General features: G+C 40.9%; 1 protein-coding gene across 1 annotated transcript; it reads right to left on the minus strand.

Annotated features, from left to right (window-relative positions):
• On the minus strand, positions 1 to 26,663 carry LOC124273412 (ankyrin repeat domain-containing protein 27-like). Its single transcript, XM_046708671.1, has 19 exons — positions 26,558 to 26,663; positions 21,318 to 21,423; positions 19,949 to 19,985; positions 19,273 to 19,349; positions 18,721 to 18,776; positions 18,165 to 18,221; positions 17,687 to 17,751; positions 17,339 to 17,378; positions 15,670 to 15,786; positions 14,312 to 14,388; positions 11,696 to 11,855; positions 10,397 to 10,468; positions 9,835 to 9,913; positions 8,475 to 8,512; positions 5,950 to 6,053; positions 4,681 to 4,774; positions 3,984 to 4,194; positions 2,989 to 3,061; positions 1 to 2,135 (listed from the first exon to the last, which is right to left on the minus strand). Exons 1-19 carry the CDS (start codon positions 26,609 to 26,611, stop codon positions 2,075 to 2,077), a joined length of 1,578 nt encoding a protein of 525 aa, XP_046564627.1. The 5' UTR covers positions 26,612 to 26,663; the 3' UTR covers positions 1 to 2,074.
• Positions 26,664 to 26,888: the final 225 nt, after the last annotated feature.

Raw genomic sequence — 26,888 nt, forward strand, 5'->3', positions numbered from 1 at the left:
ACGGTCTACATCAACAGACATGACATAAACATGACAAGAAAAGATTATGCACAACAAATTCAACATATGTAAACAAATACATATAATAGAAAACAATTATATAGTAATATCACATACACAGTTCACATATGGTAAATATAAAATTCTAAAATAACATAATTACCAAAATTTGAGATGATGTATTCTGAAAATGACATATTCCTCAATACCTAGTAGATGGAAGACCTGTCAAAAGGCTAGGACCGGCAGAAGACAATTAGAACAATATTTTGCTTGCTGGTTTCTTTATTTTCTTATGAGGTCAAAAGCTCAAAATGGTAAGTGAAACTTACAGCCTCTAATATACAACAGAATATAGGAAAATGCATTAAGAAGTAACCTTAACCTCATGTACCTCAGTTGATTAGCAGCGATGACAATAGATTAGAGTTATTTCCCTCTGGTTTGAGTTTGCAGAATTGAAGATTCTTCCAGTTTTATTTAGATCTGCTGGGGGCCAATTTCATCCCCAAGTGTGCAGAAATCCTAATAGAATCTATCAAATTTGAACTAAAAACATCAAAACTGATGTTGCCAGTATTCTACTTTACAAATCAAAACATATTGCAATAGTTTTCGAATTATCAAGCCAACTTAATAGATATATAGATGTAATAGAAATGAATAAAGGATTGTCAACAATATCGGAATTGGCCATTTTCCTTCTATCTGTCAGATACTGTATGAAATCAAACTCTTAGCAGATCTACATAAATCTGGATGAATCTTCAATTCTGCAACTCAAACCAAAGGGAAATAACTCTCATCTATAGTTGCCATCATGCTAATGAACTGAGTTTTCTTACCCCTTGTTAAGGCTATAATGTATCTGGGACAACTGAAAGTACTGATGCATACTGTCCACAATATCATTGGTGTATTCAAATGCCTGTCAATACAGTCAAATTATGTATGAGTATTTTAGGTATCTGGAAATGAGAACATCCTCCTGGATTGCCTCCATAATTCACAACAAAGCAGCAGCACTATCAATGTTGACATATAACCCAGAGACAGAAACACGGCTGAGTGAGTGAGTGGTTGAACGGCTTTGTTTGTTGTCTAAAAGCAGCACTAAGCAATATTCCAGTAAAATAGCAACAGTCTGTCACGGACAATCCAGTGATCGACAGCATGATGGATGAATGAGTGACACCTGAAATTGTATTGCTTTTGTTCATATCAAGGTGTGTGTGTTCTTGACTTGCCCACCCGCAACTTTCCCTAATATTTACTAACGACAAGTAAAGTCTGTGATGGAATCTGTTCGAGAATTTGGTAAAATCCATTTTGTCCAAGGAATAAAATGAAAACAGTTACCATGGTAGTCTTGTCATTATCACATGTCGACTAACTGACATATATTGCATATATTGTGTCTACTAAGAATTACACCATTCCAAACCTGTTCCTATGAACCCTAACCTTTCTGGTACTGACCAAATATAACTGCTTAACACGTTGACTGCCACCACAAGTATACTCGTAGGCACAAGAAGCAAACATCTCATGGCGGTAACAAAAGAGTCCAGGAGATGATTGTTTTTTGTGCCCGTTTTGCCAACATGTGAAACTTGCTATATAATACTACTGATATACGTACGAGATAATTTGTAGTGGCAAATTCTGCCAGAATTGTTACTATGAGTATACTCATGATAGGCAGTCAACGCGTGAATGTCTATGACAATGACAGCCACGGCCTGTAAATAATCAAGTCAGGACCAGACAATCCAGTGACTGATATCATGAATAACATCCCATATCCTCAGGGTTGGATACAGGGTCACGTGTCACTGACCACCAAATCCTTTCCATCGTCTCTTATGATCAGCACAGGTCCCCGCTTTCAATTCTACCTAAAATCACGAAATGTGCAACAAAGATACAAGGAAGTACAATCACTCATTATCTCTCAACTAAGGCTGTCACATGACACTGCTGCATCTCTCTGGCACGGAAGACTGAGAGGAAGGAAGCTATTGAAGGTTGGCTTGAAAGACATGTTGGGCAGAGTGTTCCCGGGGAGACAACATCAAGTCTGTTTCCCGAATGGCTGGTCAAAGTCGTCATCTTGGAGAGCAGATAAAAACTCCCTGAAACCCAAAGAAACATTTACTAAAGTGTATATTGCAAAATGGGAGCATACAGATAGAAGAGTGACTGAAAAAGTGATTTTACACCACTTTCAGTGAGTGAGTGAGCGAGCGAGTATGCTTTTATGCCGCTTTAAGCAATATTTCAACGATATCACGTGGAGGACACCATAAATGGGCTTCACACATTGTATCCATGTGGGGAATCAAACCCGGGTCTTCAGCGTGACAAGCGGATGATTTAACCATCCACCCCTACACCGCTCTTAGCAAATTAGTGGTATGTTGTGTTAAACTAAACCAATAAACATGGTTTCATTATCTTTTAAAGACCGCTCTCAAGCTATTTGACAGTGGTCTGTAAACATTTGATATTTGTGCTTTGGTTCTTGTTTAATTTGTCAGTCAGCAATATAGGAGGCATATGACAGCAGTCTGTGAGTGAGTGAGTGAGTTTAGTTTTACGCCGCACTCAGCAATATTCCAGCCATATGGCGGCGGTCTGTAAATAATCAAGTCTGGACCAGCACAAGCATCGATCTACGCAATTGGGAACCGATGAGATGTGTCAACCAAGTCAGTGAGCTTGACCACCCGATCCTGTTAATCGCCTCTTACAACAAGCATGGGTTACTGAAGATCAATTCTGGCCCGGATCTTCACGGGTCTACAGCAGTCTGGAACAGATCATCCAGTCTGCAGACAACTGAGATAGACAATCCAGTGACTGACATCATGAGCTTCGATTCATTAACCAAGTCAGCGAGTCCAGGAGAAAATGTAGGTTGATAAAAAGCCAACCAGACATGTACATACTCTGGCTACCAGACAAAACAGACATTCATTGACGTACCCAAGTTCCTGGCGTTTCCTACTGGGGTCCTGTTGGGGAACAACATCAGGGGTTTGGTAGACCTCAGGCCGAGCTGCGAAGAAGACAGCCATCAGACTTATTAACAGTTCAAATAAACAATTTGGAGCCAAAGTCACTTCTGTACTAGCATCAAACCAAAATTCATCACTTCATGTCCTGATTTGTTTTATAACATGACTGATATTTCTGATGCCCAAAACCCATCTGTTAACTAAGCATCATGATATATAGGAAATGACAAACTCGTAACATCTTCTTCCCTTGAAGATTCAGGCCTGAATTGGTCCTTAGCAACCCATGATTGTCATATGAAGCAACTAATGGGTGGTCAGGCTCACTGACTTGGTTGACACATGTCATCGTATCCCAATTGGGTAGAATCATGCCGTTGATCACTGGCTTGTCTTGTCCAACTTGATTATTTACAGACCGCTGGTATATTTCTGGAATATTGCTTAGTGTGGTGTTAACAACGACCAAACAGCATGATCTTCTGTCAATATGCTCATCATGGAACATCCTCTACTTAAGAGATGGAGAACTCAACCATCGGTTTCATGTCAACTGAGTGAGTGAGTGATAGTTTTACGCCGCACTCAGCAATATTCCAGCTATATGGTGGCTGTCTGTAAATAATCAAGTCTGGACCAGACAATACAATGATCAACAGCATGAGCATCGATCTGCACAATTGGGAACCAATGACATGTGATAACCAAGTCAGCAAGCCGGACCACCCAATCCCGTGAGTCGCCTCTTATGACAAGCATGAGTTACTGAAGATCAATATTCTAACCGGATCTTCTTCAGATGACAACTGACTGAGTTTAGTTTTCGCTTTTAGCAATATCAAATATATTCTAACCGGAATCGAACCGGGTCTTGGCAGCGAGCCAGCGCTTTAACCACTAGGCTAACCCACCGCCCCCTCACGGGTCAGAACAGAACAGAAGCAACAAAAGCAGCATGCCCACCTCCAAATATACTCCTCGGCCCTGTTTTCCTCTTCTCTGTCTTGAGTTCCCCGGCAGAGTCCTGGAGTATCTTGGAGATGCGCTCCAGCTGTCGGTCCATGCGTGACGCTGACTGCGGAGACCTATTGTTTGAGGTCCGTGACTTCTCTCTGCTGTGACCATTGTCTACACTCAGGGAGTTCGTAGCCGCCATCAGGTCGTCAATGCTGATCTACAAGCACAGGAGCAAGGGAGGTAATTAACAAGATGAATGGAATTTCCCACCAATCTTCTACTAGGTCTGTAACTGTAAAAGTCAGTGTATGAAATAAGCCAAAAGTCCAGCCAGACATCAGGGCCGGTAACTTCAAAATGTTACCAGCCCAAAATGGATTTAACCAGACCAAATATGGTGAATTTACTCAGATGTATGGAACATTTAAAATTTTTACCAGACCATCGGGCTGGCTAGCTGTAAATTTAGACCGTTCGTCAGAAATCTAGACCGTCTCGGGCTGTCGGACGGGCCTTTTTTCATACACTGGTAAAAGGTATGGTTGTAAGGCTCGCTGATGTTGTTGACAAGGTAACGTCATATACCAATTGTGTACATTGATATTCATGATGTTTATCACTGGATTGTCTTATCAGACTCAATTATTTATTATTAAACAACAAACCAACCAACCAACCAATGTCTGCGACATAACAGACTCACCTCATTCCGGGGCCCCATGTGTTGAGACTTTAAGTCACTGAAATCAGTCGTCTTCATATACTCCACTGCCGCCTTGAAAGTCACCAAGCAGTAGCTGGGAAAACAATGATGATATACAGGATACAAAATACAAATAGATGTTAACATGAAATAGAAGAGTTCCCGTAACAGTTGAAAGCCTCAAGCCATGCAGGTTCTAATTGTTTACGTCGTTGGTGTAACCCATAATCTCATAACCAACCAGACTTGGTCCAAGTCCGTTGTTGTAGAGAACCAGGTTAGCTAACACTACCTGCACACATAACCTACCTGACATTGTCCATGTCCTTGGTGGTAGAGAACCAGGTTAGCTAACACTACCTGCACACATAACCTACCTGACATTGTCCATGTCCTTAACTAACACTACCTGTGGTAGAGAACCAGGTTAGCTAACACTACCTGCACACATAACCTACCTGACATTGTCCATGTCCTTGGTGGTAGAGAACCAGGTTAGCTAACACTACCTGCACACATAACCTACCAGACATTGTCCATGTCCTTGGTGGTAGAGAACCAGGTTAGCTAACACTACCTGCACACATAACCTACCTGACATTGTCCATGTCCTTGGTGGTAGAGAACCAGGTTAGCTAACACTACCTGCACACATAACCTACCTGACATTGTCCATGTCCTTGGTGGTAGAGAACCAGGTTAGCTAACACTACCTGCACACATAACCTACCTGACATTGTCCATGTCCTTGGTCATAGAGAACCAGGTTAGCTAACACTACCTGCACACATAACCTACCTGACATTGTCCATGTCCTTGGTGGTAGAGAACCAGGTTAGCTAACACTACCTGCACACATAACCTACCTGACATTGTCCATGTCCTTGGTGGTAGAGAACCAGGTTAGCTAACACTACCTGACATAAACCTACCTGACATTGTCCATGTCCTTGGTGGTAGAGAACCAGGTTAGCTAACACTACCTGCACACATAACCTACCAGACATTGTCCATGTCCTTGGTGGTAGAGAACCAGGTTATCTAACACTACCTGCACACATCCTACCTGGTTGTCCATGTCCTTGGTCAGAGAACCACCAGGTTAGCTAACACTACCTGCACACATAACCTACCTGACATTGTCCATGTCCTTGGTGGTAGAGAACCAGGTTAGCTAACACTACCTGCACACATAACCTACCTGACATTGTCCATGTCCTTGGTGGTAGAGAACCAGGTTAGCTAACACTACCTGCACACATAACCTACCTGACATTGTCCATGTCCTTGGTGGTAGAGAACCAGGTGAAGTTCTCCATGTAGTAAATGTCACTCTGGAGGTGACTACACTTGGCCTGGGCTATAACCGTCACCTGTAACAAGGTCCATGGGTCAGTATAGTCGCTCACAAGGGAAATTTCCCATTTTAAAGTAAATACTTCTTCTCTTTAATTCCATAAAACTACTGAATAAATAACAAATATGGGATAATCAAGTCGTATAAAGTTGGTAAGATAAGGTCAGCCCAAATTATTTGTATATTATTTGTATTTTCCAACTACACTGAATGGCACATTAGTTATGTGAATTAGGACACATCTCACAAAGCAAACTTATAGCCAAACTCCCATAGTTAACATAGGCTTATTACAGTCATAACACTCAGGCCACTTCGAGGATGGGCCTTCTAGCACCTCACAGGCGGCTTGGGTTATCTGGGGTAATAATAATATAATTCACTTGGTGAATGGAGTTTAGCTCATTATGAATGCACTTATGTTTCACAGATTAACGATGAAAATGCAGGAGAGAGGGTTCGGGTGATCCTGGCACAGTCAGGCTGGTAAGGCTCATCATCAGCTCAGGGCCCTTGTCCCCTCTAAATGCATCCCAGACAGCGAATGGGTCTACTCCCAGGAAACGCTGCCAAGTCGAACCCACCAAGAACTTACCGGAGAATATGAAGGCTCCCCAACACTGCAGTCTTTTGCATTACCCAGAGTGTCAGAAGGGCTGTCTCCCTGTGGAGAACCCGGGCACTCCCCTGATCTGTGCCAAGAGATCAGGAGGTACAAAACCAAGGGCACCGAGAACAATGGGGAGCCTGACGACAGTGTACTTGGGATGCAAGCGAGACATTTCAAGGCGAGGTCCGCATACTTAGTATGCTTTTCCTGAATCTTGCCAATCACATTGGCGTCAAAAGGGACGGAAAATTCAATATATATAAATTCATTGGCTTTATCAAAAAGGACAAGATCAGGTTTGTTAGCAGGAATTCTTCTGAGGCTGTATATGGGCCTATTCCACAGAAGTTTGAAAGCATCATTTCCCATGACACCCGGGACATGTTCAGGGTCGTACCATGGATGGACCTCGGAGTCAAAGCCACAGGCATGTCGGAGACAGTAGTAAAAGCAACGAGCCATGCCATCACAGTCTCTGTGAATTCATTGCAAAGTCAACATTTCGTGTCAATATTCTCTTAAAGAATCACATTTAGGCGATTGCGAGTGGGAGTGAGCAACATAAAGGAAGCCCACAGTTTCACATTGAAGACCAGCCGACTTCATCCAGGCGGAGGAGTCGGTGGAATCGCTATTCTGTTCCACACACTACATGTACACACGATGCAATGGTTTGTCAGAAAGCTTCTCCACAAACGACCGACTCTGGGCAGACTTGGTGAAGGACTTCACCTGGTTTACTCCCATTGCAATGATTGCTGTACCGTCCAGCAGTACATTGCCATCAACAAAATCCACCTCAAATTTCAGATTCTGTCCAACAAACTTGGCACGCTTAAAATAGCTGTGGAATTCCTTCCTTTCATCATGAGTCTTATTATTATCATCATTGTTCCTCATAGTGCAGTGGGGGCGGTGGGGTTGCCCAATGGTTAAAGCGTTGGCTTGTCACGCCGAAGACCCGGGTTCGAATCCCCACATGGGTACAATGTGTGAACCCCATTTCTGGTGTCCCCTGCCATGATGTTGCTGGAATATTGCTAACAGCAGCGTAAAACCAAACTCAGTCAGTCATAGTGCAGTGGAGCAGTTATTGCTCTGTAAGGCCCCTGAACAGAAGTCTGAATGTTACTTGAAGAAAGGTTATTATGAAATATTCTAATATAAATATTGAAAAGAAGCACTCCAATAATTTTCAACTGAAGTTCATCCTGACCAGTAACACACAGGAGCATCTGCTTCAGGATGAACATTCGTTTACCATACATTTTAATTTCACTTTGTTTCAAGTTGAGTATGGTCTTCAAAATCATTGTTACTTTTGCATGTGAGGCTCATTCTATGCCTCATGGCTTTAAACCAGGCCTCATGGCCTCCAGTCAGCCCCTCAAACCACAAATATTTGTGACTTATCCTAAAAATCGATTTAAAGCAAGCATTCGGCATGTATCAGATGAAACTGATACGGAAGATCGATTCCAACAACTCCAATGAAAGCAGGAGATTGCTTCCGTTATCTTTCCCCTTTGAAATACTTCAACAATTGAATGAGTGAGTGAAAAAAAGAGGTTTCAAGCCGCTCTTAGCAATATTTCAGCAATATCACCAGATATTGGCTTTACACATTTTGCCCAGTGGGAATCAAACCTATGTCTTCTGCATTAAAAGTGAATGCTTTAACCAACACGCTACCCCCCAATAAACAAACGTCAATTCTCGTAAGTCAGTGCCACATTGCACATGCTAGGGGTAACTTAAAAAATAGAAAATAGCCTTGGAATCGGCACTACATCTGTTTTCAAGCGACAAAAGTTTCACAAGTCTTACCAGAATGGGGATGAGGTCATCTGAGGTCAAACAGGCATCTACAACAAACATCAAGTGATGCAGTGAGTGAGTGAGTGAGTGATAGTTTTACAGTGCACTCAGCAATATTCCAGCTATATGGCGGCGGACTGTAAATAATAGAGTCTGGACCAGACAATACAGTGATCAACAGCATGAGCATCTGGGAACCGATGACATGTGTCAACCAAGCCAGCGAGCCTGACAACGATCCCATTAGTCGCCTCTAACGACAAGCATGAGTTACTGAAGGGTCATTCTAAGTTCTAACCTGGATCTTCACGGGTTAACGTAGTCAGTGATTCAAGATAAGTGAAAGTAGAGTGAGTGAGTGAGTTTAGTTTCAAGCCGCTTTTAGCAATATTTCAGCAATATCACGGAGGGGAACACCAGAAATGGGCTTCAGACATTGTACCCATGTGGGGAATCGAACCCGGGTCTTCGGCGACGAGCGAACACTTTAACCACTAGACTACCCCACGGCCCCGGTGAAAGTAGAGACGTAATGATATGGTGAGGCTGGGAAACAATATCTCGATAATCGTGGTGATAAGATTTGCATCCCAATACACTACTTAAATTTCTCCCTTTCCCCATACTGCTGGTGATTTAACACCCTCAATCCTGTGCTTTCTTTTAGTGGGGAGCTTTTAGCAATATTTCAGCAATATCACGGAGGGGAACACCAGAAATGGGCTTCAGACATTGTACCCATGTGGGGAATCGAACCCGGGTCTTCGTCGTGACGAGCGAACACTTTAACCACTAGACTACCCCACCGCCCCGGTGAAAGTAGAGACGTAATGATATGGTGAGGCTGGGAAACAATATCTCGATAATCGTGGTGATACGATTTGCATCCCAATACACTACTTAAATTTCTCCCTTTCCCCCATACTGCTGGTGATTTAACACCCTCAATCCTGTGCTTTCTTTTAGTGGGGAGTGAGTGAGTTCAGTTCTACGCCACTTTCAGCAATATTCCAGCAATATCATGGCAGGAGGCACCAGAAATGGGCTTCACATATTGTACCCATGTGGGAATCGAACCCGGGAAATACTAGAGAATCTGCATAAACTGGTTCTGTTATTATCCAGTGATTGGTATCCTGAGTATGTGAATCTGACCTCCCTGTCCTTCCAGTCGCCTCTAACAACAAGCATTACTCAACACAAGTCCAATTCCAACCGGGATCTTCACAGGATTACAAGAAGGTAAACAAATAGTTTGGACAGTGCCCGAAACCTGGATTCTTTCAAGTAACAGTTTGAATGGAAATAAAACTAAAATGAATTCCATATCATTTCTTCTTTCTCCTTGAGTAAGTTGAATGGTACATACCCCCACTTGAAGACTGTCCTTGTAGGTTCGGCTGCTGGTTTTCTCTCACAAATGCATTCAACCCTTCTGTCACATTGTCCTGAAACAAATCAACAGTGTCATTCAACCCTTCTGTCACATTGTCCTGAAACAATCCACACTAACATTTAGCCCTTCTGTCACATTGTCCAGAAACAATCCACACTAACATTCAACCCTTCTGTCACATTGTCCTGAAACAAATCAACAGTGTCATTCAACCCTTGTCTCACATTGTCCTGAAACAACAAACGCTGACGTTAACCCTTGCCTCAACCCTTAACCAGTGTTTGCCCTAACCCTGAAAAGCTGCAGGCCCTAAGGACTCAGAACCATAAAAAGTTGTGGGTCCGGATCAAAATGTGTACACCCTATGTTTTACCTACAATTATAAGTAATTCCCAGCAAACAAAAAATGTGACAACTAACAAACTGAGTTAAAGAAATTTAAACTAGTAATTTCTGAATGAAATTTTTTGAATACTCTTAGTTATTGAGGATGAAGAAGCTACATTTGAGAAGCTAAATAATTTTGGCTACCAACCACTGCTGACTTGAGACACAGCTGTTTAGCTCTGGGGGTGGTCAGTCCATCCAGGTTAGCCAGTTCAACCACCTGCAACACATAAACACTGCATCATGACAACACCTGCAACACATAAACACCTGCATCATGACAACACCTCTATCATGACAACACCGGCATCACATAAACACTTGCATCATGATAACACCTGCAACAGATGAACACCTGCATCATGACAACACCTGCAGCAGAAAAACACCTGCATCACGACAACACCTGCAACAGATAAACACCTACATCATGACAACACCTGCAACACAAACACACCTGCATCATGACAACACCTGTATCATGACAACACCAACACATAAACACCTGCATCATGACAACACCTGCAACAGATAAACACCTGCATCATGACAACACCTGCAACAGATAAACACCTGCATCATGACAACACCTGCATCACATAAACACCTGCACATTGACAACACCTGTATCATGACAACACCTGTATCAAAACAACACTGGCAACACATAACACCTACATCATGACAACACCTGCAACACATAAACACCTGCACATTGACAACACCTGCATCATGACAACACCTGCAACACATAAACACCTGTATCATGACAACATTTGCAACATGACAACACCTGCAACATCACAACACCTGCAACATGACAACACCTGCATCACAAGATTTACAGGATGTCTGGCAACAGGTAAATACAGTGAGACCCCGGATTCCTGGACCCCAAATATCCGGAAACCACGCATTCTGGTCAATTTTCATGGAAAAAACATCCTCTTGTAAACGTTATAGTGACTGTCTATAATGGATATGTGGTTTCCGATCCCAGACGGCAAATTTTACCAACCAACTATCTAAATCAACACAAATGTAACTCACTTATCCGAACGAAGCTTTGATCTACGGCTGACCGTGTGAAGTGTTAATCCAGATTAATGACCGATCAGCTGAATGATCAAAATGACCATGCTGTTTTGGAAGTTATTTTAAACCAGAAGTGTATGCTGGCTACCGTTTCAAAATCTAAGCCTGGATGACAGATATCCAGATATCTGGATTTTCAGTTATCCGGACGATTTACGCAGAAACGAATGTGTCAGGATATCTGGGGGCTCACTGTACTATAAAAAGAAATTCCAAACAAAACAATAGAGCAACAACAGTTTTTTAGCTATTAAAAGGATATTACAACACTGATACAGAATATTAAGATATTATAGCAATAATACTTTAGCTATGACAACAACTATATCACCCCCAAAGTCCCCCTACTTACAGCAGACGGAAGGGGGCATGAGAACTCCACTCGGACACCAAGGTGTTCTGGCGTGATTCCACTCAGTTTCTGACACTGCCGAGACAACAGTTGGTCATCAGCAGCAAACTCCTCACAGATGACCGGGAACACCTTCTGGTGGACGCTGCCCAGCACATAACTGGAACACCAAAACTCGAATCATTCATCCCAGATAGAACTGTATGCAAATACAGGTCCTCAGTGATAAATGAATATATTAAGGTATAACCACTGTGGTTCTTGTTAGGTCACACTTTCATTTTCAGTACACTAATATACTGAGTCAAAAAAGAAACTTCACATTCTTTCTTCAGGGCACTATAAAAGAACAAGAGATGGTAAGATGGTTAAATTGTTATTATTTCATTGCTGAGATCTGTGTGATGTACTCGATACACTGACAGTGCCATAATCAGTTCCATTAGGCTACACCGCCGTTCCAAAACATGGGTATACGGAATGTCAAGTCACAAGAATAAAAATGCGAAATTTCTCAGTTCAATATCGTGTATGGCCGCCCCGCGCATTCACCACTGCGAAACACAGTCTCCTCATCGACTACCTGATGCTTGTCAACACGTGGTTGGGGATCCTGCGCCAATGCTCTTGCAAGGCAGCGCCAAGTTCCTGCAAATTCTGAGGTTGGTTCCTAAGACCACGAAGCCTTCTCCCAAGTGCATCCCAAACATGCTCTATTGGATTAAGGTCAGGGGACCTCGATGGCCAGTCCATGACGTTGATTCCAGCGTTTTGAAGGAAATTTGGTGTCAACATCGCGGTATGAGGCCGAGCATTATCATGCTGGAAATGTAGACCTGGGCCATGAGCCGCCATGAAAGGAACGAGTTCAGGGGTGAGCACCTGGTCGCGATAAGCAGCAGCTGTGAGGTTTCCACGGATGACCAGAAAGAAAGCACCCCACACCATGCAACTTCCGCCCCCGAATCTGTCGACTTCCTGAACACAACATTGGGCATACCGTTCATGACGTCTTCTCCAGACTCTATGCCTGCCGTCCGTGAATCTGAGGGTAAACCTGGATTCATCACTAAAGACGACTCGATTCCAGTCTCTCTGGGTCCATCGGAGTTGACATTGGGCCCACAGCAGACGTTGACTTTGATGAAACGGTGTCAATATTGGCCCACGATATGGACGTTGAGAATGGAGATTGGCAGCCCGCAACCGATTTCGAATGGTCTGTGAGGACAATCGACCTCTAAACATCTCAGCCCTGCTTCGTGAAGCCGGCAGAAATCTGTCACGTAGGTGACGTAGGACGATTTGATGGTCTTCTGCTCGTGACGTCACACGTGAACGACCCGACCTTGGGCGATCAGAAGTGGTGCCAGTTTGTTGTAGACGACCTCGCAAGTCATACACAGTACGACGGCTGCATCCCATTGCTCTTGCGACGTCAATAACTGATCTTCCCGCTTGCAACATGCCATTGGCACGTTCATGTTGCACATATGACAATCGTGGCATTTCAAGTACCATTAGAACTGTGGTTTAAAAGTGTTTTTTTCAATTCTTGAGGCAAATGCAAACATGTGCATATGAAGAAAGCTTTGATGTGAAGATCACGTGATCGACTGCATGTGCAATACCTTATTTGGCACTAACGTCATTTGCACGACGAATGGATGGGTTTGAGTGGGTTTTGCTTACGTTTTTCTAGAGTCGAAAGATAGGGATCCCATTTCGGATACATAGATGTATTATCAGAGAAAAATTATTCATTATTTTTCAAATTACATTTTGTGAAGTTTCTTTTTTGATCCACACAACTAGTGCATGCTCAAGGTGCTGGTATTTTTTCCCTCGATCACTGGATGTCAATCTCAATGGCACATTGTATTATTAATCTCAACTCCCTGGGGAGTATACAACTCTTGCAGCCACTAGGCGCACAGAGTTATTGTGGCTTTCTCATCCTAATGAAGTACCCATTCCAACTGGGTGGGCTGGGACACATAGTCACAGTACTTTGTCCAATCATTAACTTTAAAATAGTTTTAAAATACAGTTTAAAACTGCGAAGTTTCTCACTTACAGATGTCTTGTTGTAAACTCGGAGTCTTTGTGTATATATTTATTGTCATCATTTTGTGTTGAAACGATGACCAAATAAGAATACACAAGCAGCAACCCTTCAACTTTGAGTGAGTTTAGTTTTACGCCACACTCAGCAATACTTCAGCTATATGGCGGCCCTTCAACTTTGACACGAGGGATTCTGACTCTTCTTTAGATTAGGAATGACTACAAGGGAGTAAGATTACTCTGCCATTCAACACACCTGCCCATCGATTCTACCTAAAATCACACAAAAGTACAGTTGGGGAAGATTTGTCTTTTCTGTGTTTTCCAGAACACATTTTCAAAGGTTTGACCGAATCCTTGTTTAAGCCATTGTTTCCAGCTGATCAAATAACAAAAGTTTCCACATGAAATCATTTTTACCTATACCTAGTTCAGAACATTTCACATAAAACGTGTACATTATGATACTTCACATATCAGTCAATCAAATTCCAAGTTTAATGCCACATGGGTGATAATCATTGTTACTGTCATCAGTGTTGTACCTACCTTTCTATTGAACCGGACAGAGCTTCTCTAAACTTGGGATCGGAGTATAATTTATGTTTGGTACATTTTGTGCAGTTCTGAAGAGAAACACAAAAATCCATATTTTACTTGTCCATTTTTAAACAGACATGACGTCACAACAATTCCAATAATCAAAGCATTCCTAATCTAACACCAGAAATGGGCTTCACACGTTGTACCCATGTGGGAAAAGAACCCGGGTCTTCGGTGCTACGAGCCTGGCTTAACCCCACTACCCCGAAAGAAAGATATGAAGGTCAAAGGTGATCACATGAATATTGTCAGTGAGCCTAGGGGCGGATACAGCTTTTTGTGAAAGGGGGGGGTCACAGTCTAAGGCTGTAACAATTCACTCGCATATTCGGTGAATCGAACCGTAGCCCTTCATGAATTCAATTCATTATTCGTGGTCACCAGAACTGAATATTAACGAATATTTACGATTTTTAAGGGGAGCATGTTTTACTTGAACCCTTTTGTCCTTTCCAAAGTGAGATATGCAAGAATGGAACATGTACTAGCATTGCAGTAGTGCAAGTCATGTTAGTTTGCCAAGACTGCACATGGTACTGTCGATTATAACTATTACATACCAAATTTGAGTGTCATGAGATCACTGGTTATTGCTGTGACAAATTAACACTGTCAACATGTCCGTTCCATACTGTACATCAATCACTTAACTACAATATTGTATTCGTGAATAATTATTCGTATTCGTTATCCGATATTCATGATACGCATCATGTTCGCCACATAGTGTATTCTAGGGGTGTCGCGATACGCGAATGTATCGATGCATCGATACATTTTTACTGACGATACGATACGCGATACATGCTTGCGCGTATCTATTCCTATTTTAAAACTTTATCAATTCAAATTTTTATGCTATATCCATCTCCTTCAAAGTCTTGATAGTAAAATTATACGAGACCGCTCCGATAAATAGATGTAGCTAGCTTTACTTAAAAAATAGGTTGGAAACTAACAGCTTTTGTGATTGGCTAGACTATTTTGATGGACCAATCAGCGAGCGCGTACGTGCCGGTAAGGTAACGCTATGAAAAGGTGCGAAAATTATGTATCGCGATACGTATCGTATCGTGACCTTAAAATCTTGATACGTATCGTATCATGAGATTGGTGTATCGTGACACCCCTAGTGTATTCATTGTACCCCTTTTCACAGGTCATATTATAAAATTTCATGACAAAAGGGGACCCGCCTATGGAGCCTGACTACCTGATCCCAATGCTGAAGACCATGTCTAACCAAGATCTTCACGGGTAGTAAAAGGTAGTCACACTAATCATCGGAGGTAAATCAGCCTCACCTCAATGGCATCAGCAGCCATGTTTTCCAGCCTTGAGGCAGCATCCTGCAAGTAGTTCTTCAACACCATATAGTTCTTGTTGAAACGGGAGATGCTATCGTCTAGCGATCTTAACACCTAGGCAGAAAGTTCTCGAATAAGTTGTGATATGTTGTATAATGGTCAATGTCTGCTGAAGATTTGGAAAGCTACTGATGAACATATATGTGTCATTTTTTTAAAATACATAATAGCAAGCAGTACATTTGCAGAAACACCAACAGAAAACAAAAGCTGATTAAAAGTAGGTGTTTTTCTATATTTGTCTTTCTTGTGAGAGAGTGGTTGCACTCAGTGAGTCAGTGAGTGAGTGAGTTATTATGCCGCTTTTAGCAATATTCCAGCAATATCATCGCAGGGGACCCCAGAAATGGGCTTCACACATTGTACCCATAAGGCGAATCAATCCTAGGGTCTTTGGTGTGACAAGAGAATGCTTCAAACCACCAGGCTAACCTACAGAGTATAAAAAGAGTTTTGGGAATGTGGCCTGTCCAAGGACTGGTTGTCCAAAACAGTGACCAGTCCTGAATAAACACAGCCAGTCCACAAAACTAAAACGAAAAAAAACAAGAAGACAAAGTCATCAATATCCCCCGCAATGGCAAAATACTCTTTATGAATATGTGTACTAGTTATGATTATGTTTTGGAGCGAATACAGCAAAGTGGAAGGAGAGTATTGAAAGGTTTTTAAGATCTGTTCCAGAAAGGAGTACTACCACCAAATTCAGATTCAGCCTAACCTGTTGCCATGGAAATGCAACAAGATGACATCCTCATAGTCACAGCCTAAGTCATGTTTCCATGAAAACCACAAAAAATAAAATTCATATCTGGGTCTAAACCCCAAAAGGCACATCTAGGGATCATGCTTGATATGTGTACCAAGTTTGATGAAGCTAGCATGTATAGTTTAGGAGATATGCTTCGGACAAAGTGTAACAGGCGCATGGGCGGACTGAATAAACGAACCTCGTTTCTATATCCCCTGCAACTTCGTTGGGGGATAATAAACAAATGTTGCTTTGATCACAATATTCTGAGAAATGTTCGTAACGTTTTAGTTTACCGCCATTAGACAAGTTTGCTGCAGCATGGTATCACTAAGAGTGATTGGTACAGCTGAATCTATTCAGCCAATAAGAAAGCGAACTTGTAAACAGCCAAAGGGAAGTAACTCTGTCACATCAATGAAAATGGTTTGCAACAAGAAAGAACATGAACAAGAAAGAAGACGAAGTTCAAAACAAGTTAAGTTTATTATTTTTTCAAATATTTCCCCTGATCAAAGGACAGCCTTACTTATTTAATAGACCATCCTTTACAAGAATAGACCGTCAAGGACAGTGGGACAGGCTATATTTTGTACACTGCTACCCTAGTTACAGTAAGCTTATTACTGCCACAGTCTAAAATGTTTATACCATCTACATAGATTATAATTACATCTGCGTGTACAAGGGACACAAGTCTGCACATCAAACTATAGTTCCTCAGACAACATGGCCACCCATTTCATGTGATATGAAATGACATTTTTAACATTTCTTTACTAGTTTTTGACATTGTTCCGTGAAAATTAACAATGGTAAACAACAAATACTATTTTTCCTTCTTGACAAACTTACCACAGTATATTCATCAAATGATTTCAGAAAGGCTTTGCACCTGAAAAGAAAAAAAAGATTTATCAGACTTTTGGCAATTGTCAGTTTCAAATAATTTGAAGCCTTCTCTGTTTATAGAGGCCATGAAACCGGAGATAACTCTACTACAATATTACGGGGTACAGAGGACAACACTTGATAAAGCATGTAGCCACTGCATCAATATGTGCAGCCGACGACTTATTTTGGGGTGGTTTGTTTTGTTCACAAAACCAATAAACAACATGAACAACAACAAAATTAGAACAAAAATCTGAAAGTAAGGATAATCATATTTGTGTTTCTTGATTTGTTAATTTGTATACTTACTCTACGAGAGACACCCTTGGTGTGTACAATTCTCCATTACTCTGCCCCTTTGAAGAATTCTTCGTCTAAGAAACAAAATACATAAAAATACTCAGCATCACTCAATAATATAACTAAAAACAACTAAAAGGGTTCCATGAAATCCTGAGACAGGGCTTTTACAAAGAATTATACAAGCTTAGATGTTCCTACTGTTTGGCACTCACTAGAACATAGTCCACAAACATTTCAGTTAAAGTTCAAGTAGAGTGAGTGAATGAGTTGGGTTTTACGCTGCTTTTAGCAATATTCCAGCAATATCATGGCGAAGTGACACCAGAAATGGCTTCACACATTGTACCAATGTGGGGAATTGAAACCGGCCTTCGGCGTGACGAAGGAATGCTTTAACCGCTAGGCTACCCCACAGCCCCAATTTCAAGTAGAAGTGTCATTTAACAATTATAGTCAGAAGCAATAAAGCAAATGTGTAACTCACATGGTAAATTGGGTCCAGAGGTCTCTCAATTACCAGGATTTTGTAATGCTTGTACTCCTGGAAATAGTACAACATAGTACAACATGCAAACAAACGATACAAAATATACATCGTGAATAGTTTCTGTTTATTACAGAAGAGAGTAATCCTTACTGACTGCGTAGAGTGTCGCACTCAGTAACATTACAGCTATATGTGGCGAGGACTTGTAAATAACTGAGCCTGGGGAATGGCAATCCAATTATACTTGGGGCGATGACCTACACCATCAGGTCATGATGACATGCAGTCAACCGAGTCATCGTGACCTAACACTTATTGTCCTAGAATCCCATGGAGGAGAATACAGTATACATGAGTTTTGGGTGTAAGTAGGATTATTAGACTGCTTATAGCAATATTCCAGCAATAGCAAGGTAGGCGACACCAGAAATGGGCTTCACATATTTTTCTAATGTGGGCAATCAAATCCAGGTGTTTGGCCTGACGAGCAAACACTTTAACCACTCGGCTACCCTAATATCCCTGATTTCTGTTAATTAAGTATAGATATTACCTTGTTGTATGCTAATTCTTCATTCAATATCTTCACAGTAATTGTTGCAGAGAAGCCTGGAAATAGCCACAAAAGCACCCAAAATTTGAACATGTTCAATGAAAAGATAATCATTTGCTTGCTTTTTTCACAGATTTTTTCCACAGCATTCGTTTGTTATTTTAAGAGTAATTCACACAGTTTACTAACATGAAAACTACCAAAATTTGTATACACTTATATAAACATGAAAAGGCTTTTTAGAACATTTCAAACAAACACTGTCAGAGTAAGGCACGAATCACCAGCACGCAAATCTTGTGATTTAACCCACTCAAAACATGGAGGTCCGACATCTTTAACTTTAACGGTTCAGGGATTGGGATAGAGAACTCTGACAGTGGGCCATTTTCAGGATTATTAGCCATTCTGAATTTAGAATGGGCCACTGCCCTTGTATCAATAGTAAACTTCAAAATTTTAATGGACCATTTTTTATTCTAATGTGCAAAATGGCCCGTGGCCCCTGCCTTTCCCAATGCCTGACCATTAGTACGTCTGGTGCAGTATTACCTTCCCCTGTCTGCAGGACTCCGCTTCCTTCCTCCAGCAGCACCGTCCTGCTGTGGGAGTTGATTGTCAGGTATTGCCTGCACAACACATACAGGCATCATCACCAGTGTGTTCATATAAGTCTAACATGACAATCAGTTTTTGCTGAGCTGAGCACTATGACCCTTCAAAACATCTGTTTTACTGACTGACTGACTGAGTTTGGTTTTACGCCGCTTTTAGCAATATTCCAGCAACATCACGGCAGGGGACACCAGAAATGGGCTTCACACATTGTGCCCATGTGGGGATTCGAACCCGGGTCTTCGGCGTGACGAGCCAACGCTTTAACCATTAGGCTACCCCACCGCCCCATACATTTGTTTTAAGTAAACTCTCCAGGTGGCAGAATGGGGATTCTTGCTGACTGATTAATTGGTTTATTGTTTAACGCCGCACTCAGCAATATTCCAGCTATATGGAGGCAGTCTGTAAATAATCGAGTCTGGACCAGACGATCCAGTGATCAACAGCATGAGCATCGATCTACGCAATTGGGATACAATGACATGTGTCAACCAAGCCAGTGAGCCTGACCACCCGATTCTGTTAGTTGCCTCTTACGACTAGCATGGGTTACTGAAGATCAATTCTAACCCGGACCTTCAGGGGTCGAAAACTATATGACCACACATACCCTCTGAAATATGGAGATGTCCTCAGGATGTGGGTTTCTGTTGAAACAAACATTAGTATCATCATTAGACATTTTATACAATACATTTGATCAATTATCTACATGGTTATTCCAAAATGGTTACTTAACATGCTCAACATACTTCACAAGTGTGTCGTGTTTATAGGTTTGCTTGATTTTTGCAAGCTGTTTGTTTTTTCTTTTTCTCATCAACCAAACACACCAAAGATGGAGCCATGACGCAAATTTAAAAAAAACACATTTTATGTAAAACATGTATAGATTTTTCTGTGGTCGGCTGACTCTGTGAACAGTAAAAACACTTAAGCATGATAAGAGTCTTGTACTTCTATTATTCTATTATCCTCCACATTTACACTATGTCAACAAACAGCTTGTCACAGCGTGTGCCCCTGGCATAAGAATGTAGGAGTCATCATAACTCCCTGGTGTCATGAGAGGAAGTCATGGACATGTTTTTGGGAGCCAGCTTCAGTTTGGAACTTTCATCAAGACATCAACTGTGACATCAACAAGGTAAGGCAGGTCAGGTATTTAATCATCACTCAGCAGTTAACTGGCAAACATTTAGGGCCTATTCAATTATGCCGGTTCCCAATAAAGCAGTTCAGCTGATCTTGGTGGCAAAATGGAGCAGCAGTTTTGGGAACCAAAAAATGATTAAAAATCAACTGAGAACTAGGAAAATATTATTTTTCGAAAACCCTGCAGTTTATATTGAAACCTATGACTGGGTTCTGAAACTGTAACTTGTATATATATTTTATTACTTGTAACAAACAAAAGTATAATTCACATAAAATGGAGCAGTTTTGGGAACCAAAAATGATTAAAAATCAACTGAGAACTAAAATTTACCCTAGTTTATTGAACATGACTATTTTATGTAACTTGTAAATATATAATTACTTGTAACAGTATAATTACATCTCTTTATGATTTGTTAATTAACTGATAAAATGAAAAACATATGCTGTCATCCAATTCGTTCCACATATACAGTAGCTGAGACATTTTTGGGGTATCCATTTTGAAACCGGATGGTGAAACCATCCACTCGTTTATAAAACTAGAAATTAGTTTCACTTTGAAACCATGTATCCGAAACTAGACACTCGTTTATAACAGGAGAAACCAGTTTCCAAAAGTTGAGATTTATCTGAACTAAGGACCCAGTAGCATTGCATCAACAATGGCTCAAGCTTCTAAATTCACTGCGTATTTGAGATGATTTGTGCATCAAATACGCAGGTTTTCTGTATGATGGCAGACACTGTTGTCATATATTACTGTGCTATTGAACAATATACGATCTGTGCCATCAAACCAACAACAGCACAACACTTACCCACAAACTTCTGGTTGATGGTTAATCCCTCCAGAGATGAGGAGAGAGGTACACAGATCAGATGACATTTTTCCTGGGCTCGTTCATACAGATCCAGGTATGTGGTCTGATAAATAAAAGGAATATGTTAGCAGCTCACTTAAGTATATGAGTGAGTGGGTATGGTTTTACGCCGCTTTTAGCAATATTCCAGCAATATCACGATGGGGCTTCACACATTTTACCCATGTGTGGAATCGAACCTGGGTCTTTGGCAGGTCGAACGCTTTAACCACATGACTACCCTACCGCTCCTTCGATACATGAACATACTCAATATTGATTTCTTGATTATTTGCTTGTTTTACGTTTAATGCTACACTCTGCAACATTCCAACTGTATGATATAGGTCTCAAATAAGTCTGAAGTAAACATTCCAGCGACTGAAATCAAGTGCATTGATCTAAGTAACTGGGACATGTGGGATATGATGGCATGCATCACCACTTCAGAAAGACTGTCTTCTCGATCCCTTTAGTCGTCTCTTAAGACAAGCATTGGTTGCTAAAGACCAATTTAAACACAGATCTTCATGAATCAATCTTGATCTTGAAACCACTCATTGACAACTTTGTGAAACATTTAGTTTTAAGGTCTAATCGACCCGTGAAGGTCCGGGTCAGAATATTGATCTTCAGTAACCCATTCTTGTCGCAATAGGCGACTAACGGGATCAGGTAGTCAGGCTCGCTGACTTGGTTGACACATGTCATCGGTTTCCAATTGCGCAGATCAATGCTCATGCTGTTGATCACTGGATTGTCTGATCCAGACCGCCGCCATATAGCTGAAATATTGCTGAACTAAACTCACTCACTCATTAAGGTCTAATCGCTGCCCATGTGCTTCATAATTTCTAATCTCCATAATCACATTTGTACTGTTTCTTATGGGTTATCAGGGGACTGGATTTCAATAAATCAACAAGTGCATTTGATACACATGCTGTTAATCGCCCTGTGATTAGTGAAGGGAGGTAACTCTCCTGCCCTTAGGTGATTAGCGTACCACTAAAACAACACCATTAAGAAGGATTGTAACACTACAACATTCCAATCAGTAGTCTAAGCACTCAGATGACTGTAAATTACAGCCATACCAGTATTATCACTAAGATCTCTTCATGGAACAGATTCCAGGGCTAACAATATAATGGATGCCTGGGCTGGGACAAGTAACTCCAGTTAAGTGTGTCTCGACAACATCTACCTGTAGCTGGTCATGTGTTACAATGTTAAATGCCAATAACCATAAAACTCCAAGGCATCACTTTAAGTCACACAAAAAGTTCCATTTCTTTCTTACATGTATATTTTCCAATTTTTCTATATTTGACAAGCTGTTCATCAGTGTCTATTCTAGAACTAAAAATCTAGGGATGATTTGTTCCCCCCCCTCCTCACATAAAAAGGAGGGGGGCAGAGCTCCAGATAAGATTTATCTCATGTGGGTACTGTACCCACTGCATTTTGTTGGAGTGGGTATTATGAATGTTGAGTGGGTATTTCATTTTCCGTTACCCACTGCTTTCAAATATGTGGGTATTTCAGTCATTTTACTCACCTAAGTATTATGTCATTGAGTAAGTTTACTAGCAGGTATGTTCTGCCTTATGTCATACCTAATCAAAACCAACGTAAATATAATGGAAATGATTTCATAAAAAATCACTCACCCATACTGACAGTACAACACTAGTCCTATACTAACAGTACAACTTGATAGCAATCAATGTCTTTTTCATTACACAAGCGACTTTTATAAATATATTCTGTACGCATTTGTTTTAAACTTTTTGCGTATCTAACATTTTAAATGCGTAACTGGTACGCAACAATTATTTTTCAATGCGTAAATGGAAATGTTCTATGCGTATTTTACCCGGATACGCAGCTTATCTGGGCCTCTGGGGGGGATTTGGAAAAAGTAGGGGGGAATACCAGTATCATTGTCTCTCTAAATAATGTACCTGTAACCTCATGTGAATAAAGAATAACAAACAATTTGAAGTTGTTGTTTTTTCTGTAATGATTGAAATGAGCGTGAACCACTTATTCCAAAAATTGAACTAGATTCCTTGAAATTCACATCTTTAAAACTTTATTTAATGCTTACAACTAATTTGAAATTGGTCCACATCCTGTCCACTCAAAGTCAAGTTCTTAACTTCTAACTCAGATTGTTACATATTGAAAGAAAATCTTTGAAAGTTCCTCCTTTGCTTTTTGGTTTTGAATTCCTCAAGAGCTTGCTGGCATCAAAGGTTGCAACAGGTGGGCCCTCAATACTTATTATCATCAACTCTCTGAGTACCTTCTCACTCAGTCTGTTTCTATGTGATGTTTTTATAATATTTTGACTTGAGAAACAACGTTCATAAATTGCTGTCTGGACTGGCAAAGTTATTCCAGTACAGGCAAGCTTCAGTAGGTTTGGGAAAAGGTCCTTGTGACAGCCATCAATGATTCTCCATAATTCATGGAATTTGTCTCTTGGATACTTACGCTGAATCAGGAGGCGTTTTAACATAAACAATGATCTTTCCTGTCACTGAAATGTCTGTGCTTTCATCTATCAAAATTGCTACACAATAAGCATCCTTTAAATCTCCAATTATTTGAGCCATGATTGTATTTGCAATTGCTTCCTGAATGTATTCAGCAAGAGGCCGTGACCTGTATGTGGCATTACCCCCAACGCTAAGATTTTTAACATTGGACCATACTTTTCAATAGCAATGTTTTCCTTGCAAAGCCAATATACTGTGTCAGACTTAACAGCTAATTCCTCATTGGATACTAAATTAGACACAGATGCCTCTATTGTGGTTTGCGACTTCGTTATAGGTATTAGGGAAAGCTGGTGGTCACGGGTTTGGGCATGTCTAGTTAGTGTGGATGTACGAAAGTTATCACCAGTAAAACTATTGCTCATTTTATTTTTGTTATTAGTAACATAACATCGCACCAAGCTCATTTTGAGGGAGCCATGGTCATTCTTTCAACCATTTTATCTGAGGTGAGGTGAAATTGGGTTTAATGTCACGCTGGAGAATATTTCGCTCATATGACGACGTGCATGTGTGTGTATGTCCAGCTGCTTGTACTAGCCCAGTGAGTGAGTGAGTGAGTGAGTTTAGTTTTACGCCGCACTCAGCAATATTCCAGCTATATGGCGGCGGTCTGTAAATAATCGAGTCTTGACCAGACAATCCAGTGATCAACAGCATGAGCATCGATCTGCGCAATTGGGAACCGATGACATGTGTCAACCAAGTCAGCGAACTGACCACCCGATCCCGTTAGTCGCCTCTTACGACAAGATAGTCGCTTTTTATGGCAAGCACATGGGTTGCTGAAGACCTATTCTACCCCGGATCTTCACGGGGGTCTGTACTAGCCCAGACTTCAGCTGGTATTATAGTGCTAGCCCACTGAGATACAATGCCACAGTGAAGCATGAATACCCCACTCAGACACATTATACTGACTCCGAGGCGACCAGTCCTTGTTGTACCCATTAATGCCGAGCGCCAGGCAGGGACCAACAAGTACCATATGTTAACGTCTTTTGGTATGACGCGGTCGGGGATCGAACCCGCAACCTTCCACTCTCCGGGCGGACGCTCTAACCACTACACCACGGAGGTGGTCCATTTTATCTGAAAAACACTTGGTTTAATCTCGCAGGGACCCGGGTCGGTCTCAGGGTTTTGCTCGCCCTCCTTTTCACACTTCCCTGTAACAGACGTATCGGTCTGGGAAGACGTGGCTGTCATGTTCTCAATGGTATTTTGTGCAAAAAAGTCAGTTATTTATTAACATACGCGACATTATTCACGCCAAATTACCACAAACCGTTAAAAAAAATTTCTACATTTGTCGTCTGCATTACTTCAAGTGATAATATTATTCATTTTGATTTCAAAAACGAAACTAAAACAAACCGATTTTCTTTAAAACATCAAGGAAACTGTGTATTGAAAGCAATATACAATCGGCAATGTGTTTAGAGTTTTTAGTCTAAGGTTTTCAATCAAGTAATTAATAAAATCATAATTTTATTGAAAAGTTTTATCTGTTTGCATACTGAAGTGAATGGTATTTCGTTTCCCCAGTGCCGTTAGTGGATTTAACCAAGGGAGGTTACTCTGCCGTGTATTCCTGTTGCTATCGATCAAACTAGACTCTGTGTCCAACTCTGATTTACAAAAATCATTTTCTGTCAATATAAAGTTTTTACGTACAGTTTTTGAAAGGTATGTAGGGATAAAATTAATATGCGCGACAGTTCACGCTGTGCTGTTTTTATGAGGGGCGATTTGATAATTCTCAGCACGAATCGCGCAATCGCAGGTCCTAGAATAGAGACTGTGTTCATGTACCCATCTTACAGATGCATCTACATAGATTTTGTTAGGGTTCTGGTAAAACAATTCATTACTAGACATTTTGAACCAATTCATTACTAGACATTTTGAACCAAACTTTTGATTGCAAAATCAAGATCACATAAACCAAAAGGACTGACACAAGTAAGCAAGCAGGTGAAACTGACACTAACTGCATCCCTCAGTTAACCTTAACGATCTTAAAGGGTGGTTTAACCCTTAAAGGGACATCTCTGGATCATAAAGGGGTGTTTGAACGGAAAGGGGATCCAAGGGCTAAGCCGGAGTCCCGAGTTGAGGGTAACCTAATCTAACACAACTAACAGCGAGGATTAAAAAGGCACGTAAGACGTTTGATGTGATAGCGGATATCTGAGCTAACTAAAAAGCAGCACCTGATAAACTGCATTGTCATATGCACTAAGTCACTTTTAATGAACGGAAGTTTAAAATTTTCCTGTTAAAATTGTGACCCATCTTTATTCCATTTTGAGTGAAAACAGTCATATCTTCTATTACATAGATCTACTAACGATATGTAAAACGTTACAGAATAGGTTTGGGAAAGGAAAACATACGCAATAAATGACACTCAGAGAGGCAACATTACGACTGTTATCACTATTTCGAACACTACTCAGTGACAAATTGACAGTGACACTGACAGGGCATGATAATGCAAAACTTTCTTCCATACGACAGAACATTCAAAACAATTCGTTGGCCCCTTAAGCAACATGAATGGAACTTGGTGTTTCATGAGACGGGCATGAGACTGAACTAACATTCACTTCGAGAATAAATTCTTACCTGTAGTGCTAGGAAAAAAGGATTGTTGTCGAGTTCATCGTCGTCACAAGACATTTTCTGCTCGTGAAGTTTCACGGCCTTTGCCTTGCTAATGTGTTCCACATTCGCAACAACAACCTACACATAATTTTAAATGCCTGTTGGATTTTATGTGAATACTCATTGACACTATAATTAGTTATTTGTTGTGTGAGTATTATTTGTTGATATAAACAAATTGTTTTGGTCAGAATATTCGCACTTCGCTTTTAGAAAGTAACTATGTTCAGGTAGAGCATAAGTTGTGAAGCATATAGTATAAAAATTAGTCTCCAAACTAAAACGTTTTGTG

Source organism: Haliotis rubra, unplaced genomic scaffold (assembly GCF_003918875.1).
Source record: "Haliotis rubra isolate DU_JTF1 unplaced genomic scaffold, ASM391887v1 Scf180, whole genome shotgun sequence".
NCBI lineage: Eukaryota > Metazoa > Mollusca > Gastropoda > Lepetellida > Haliotidae > Haliotis > Haliotis rubra.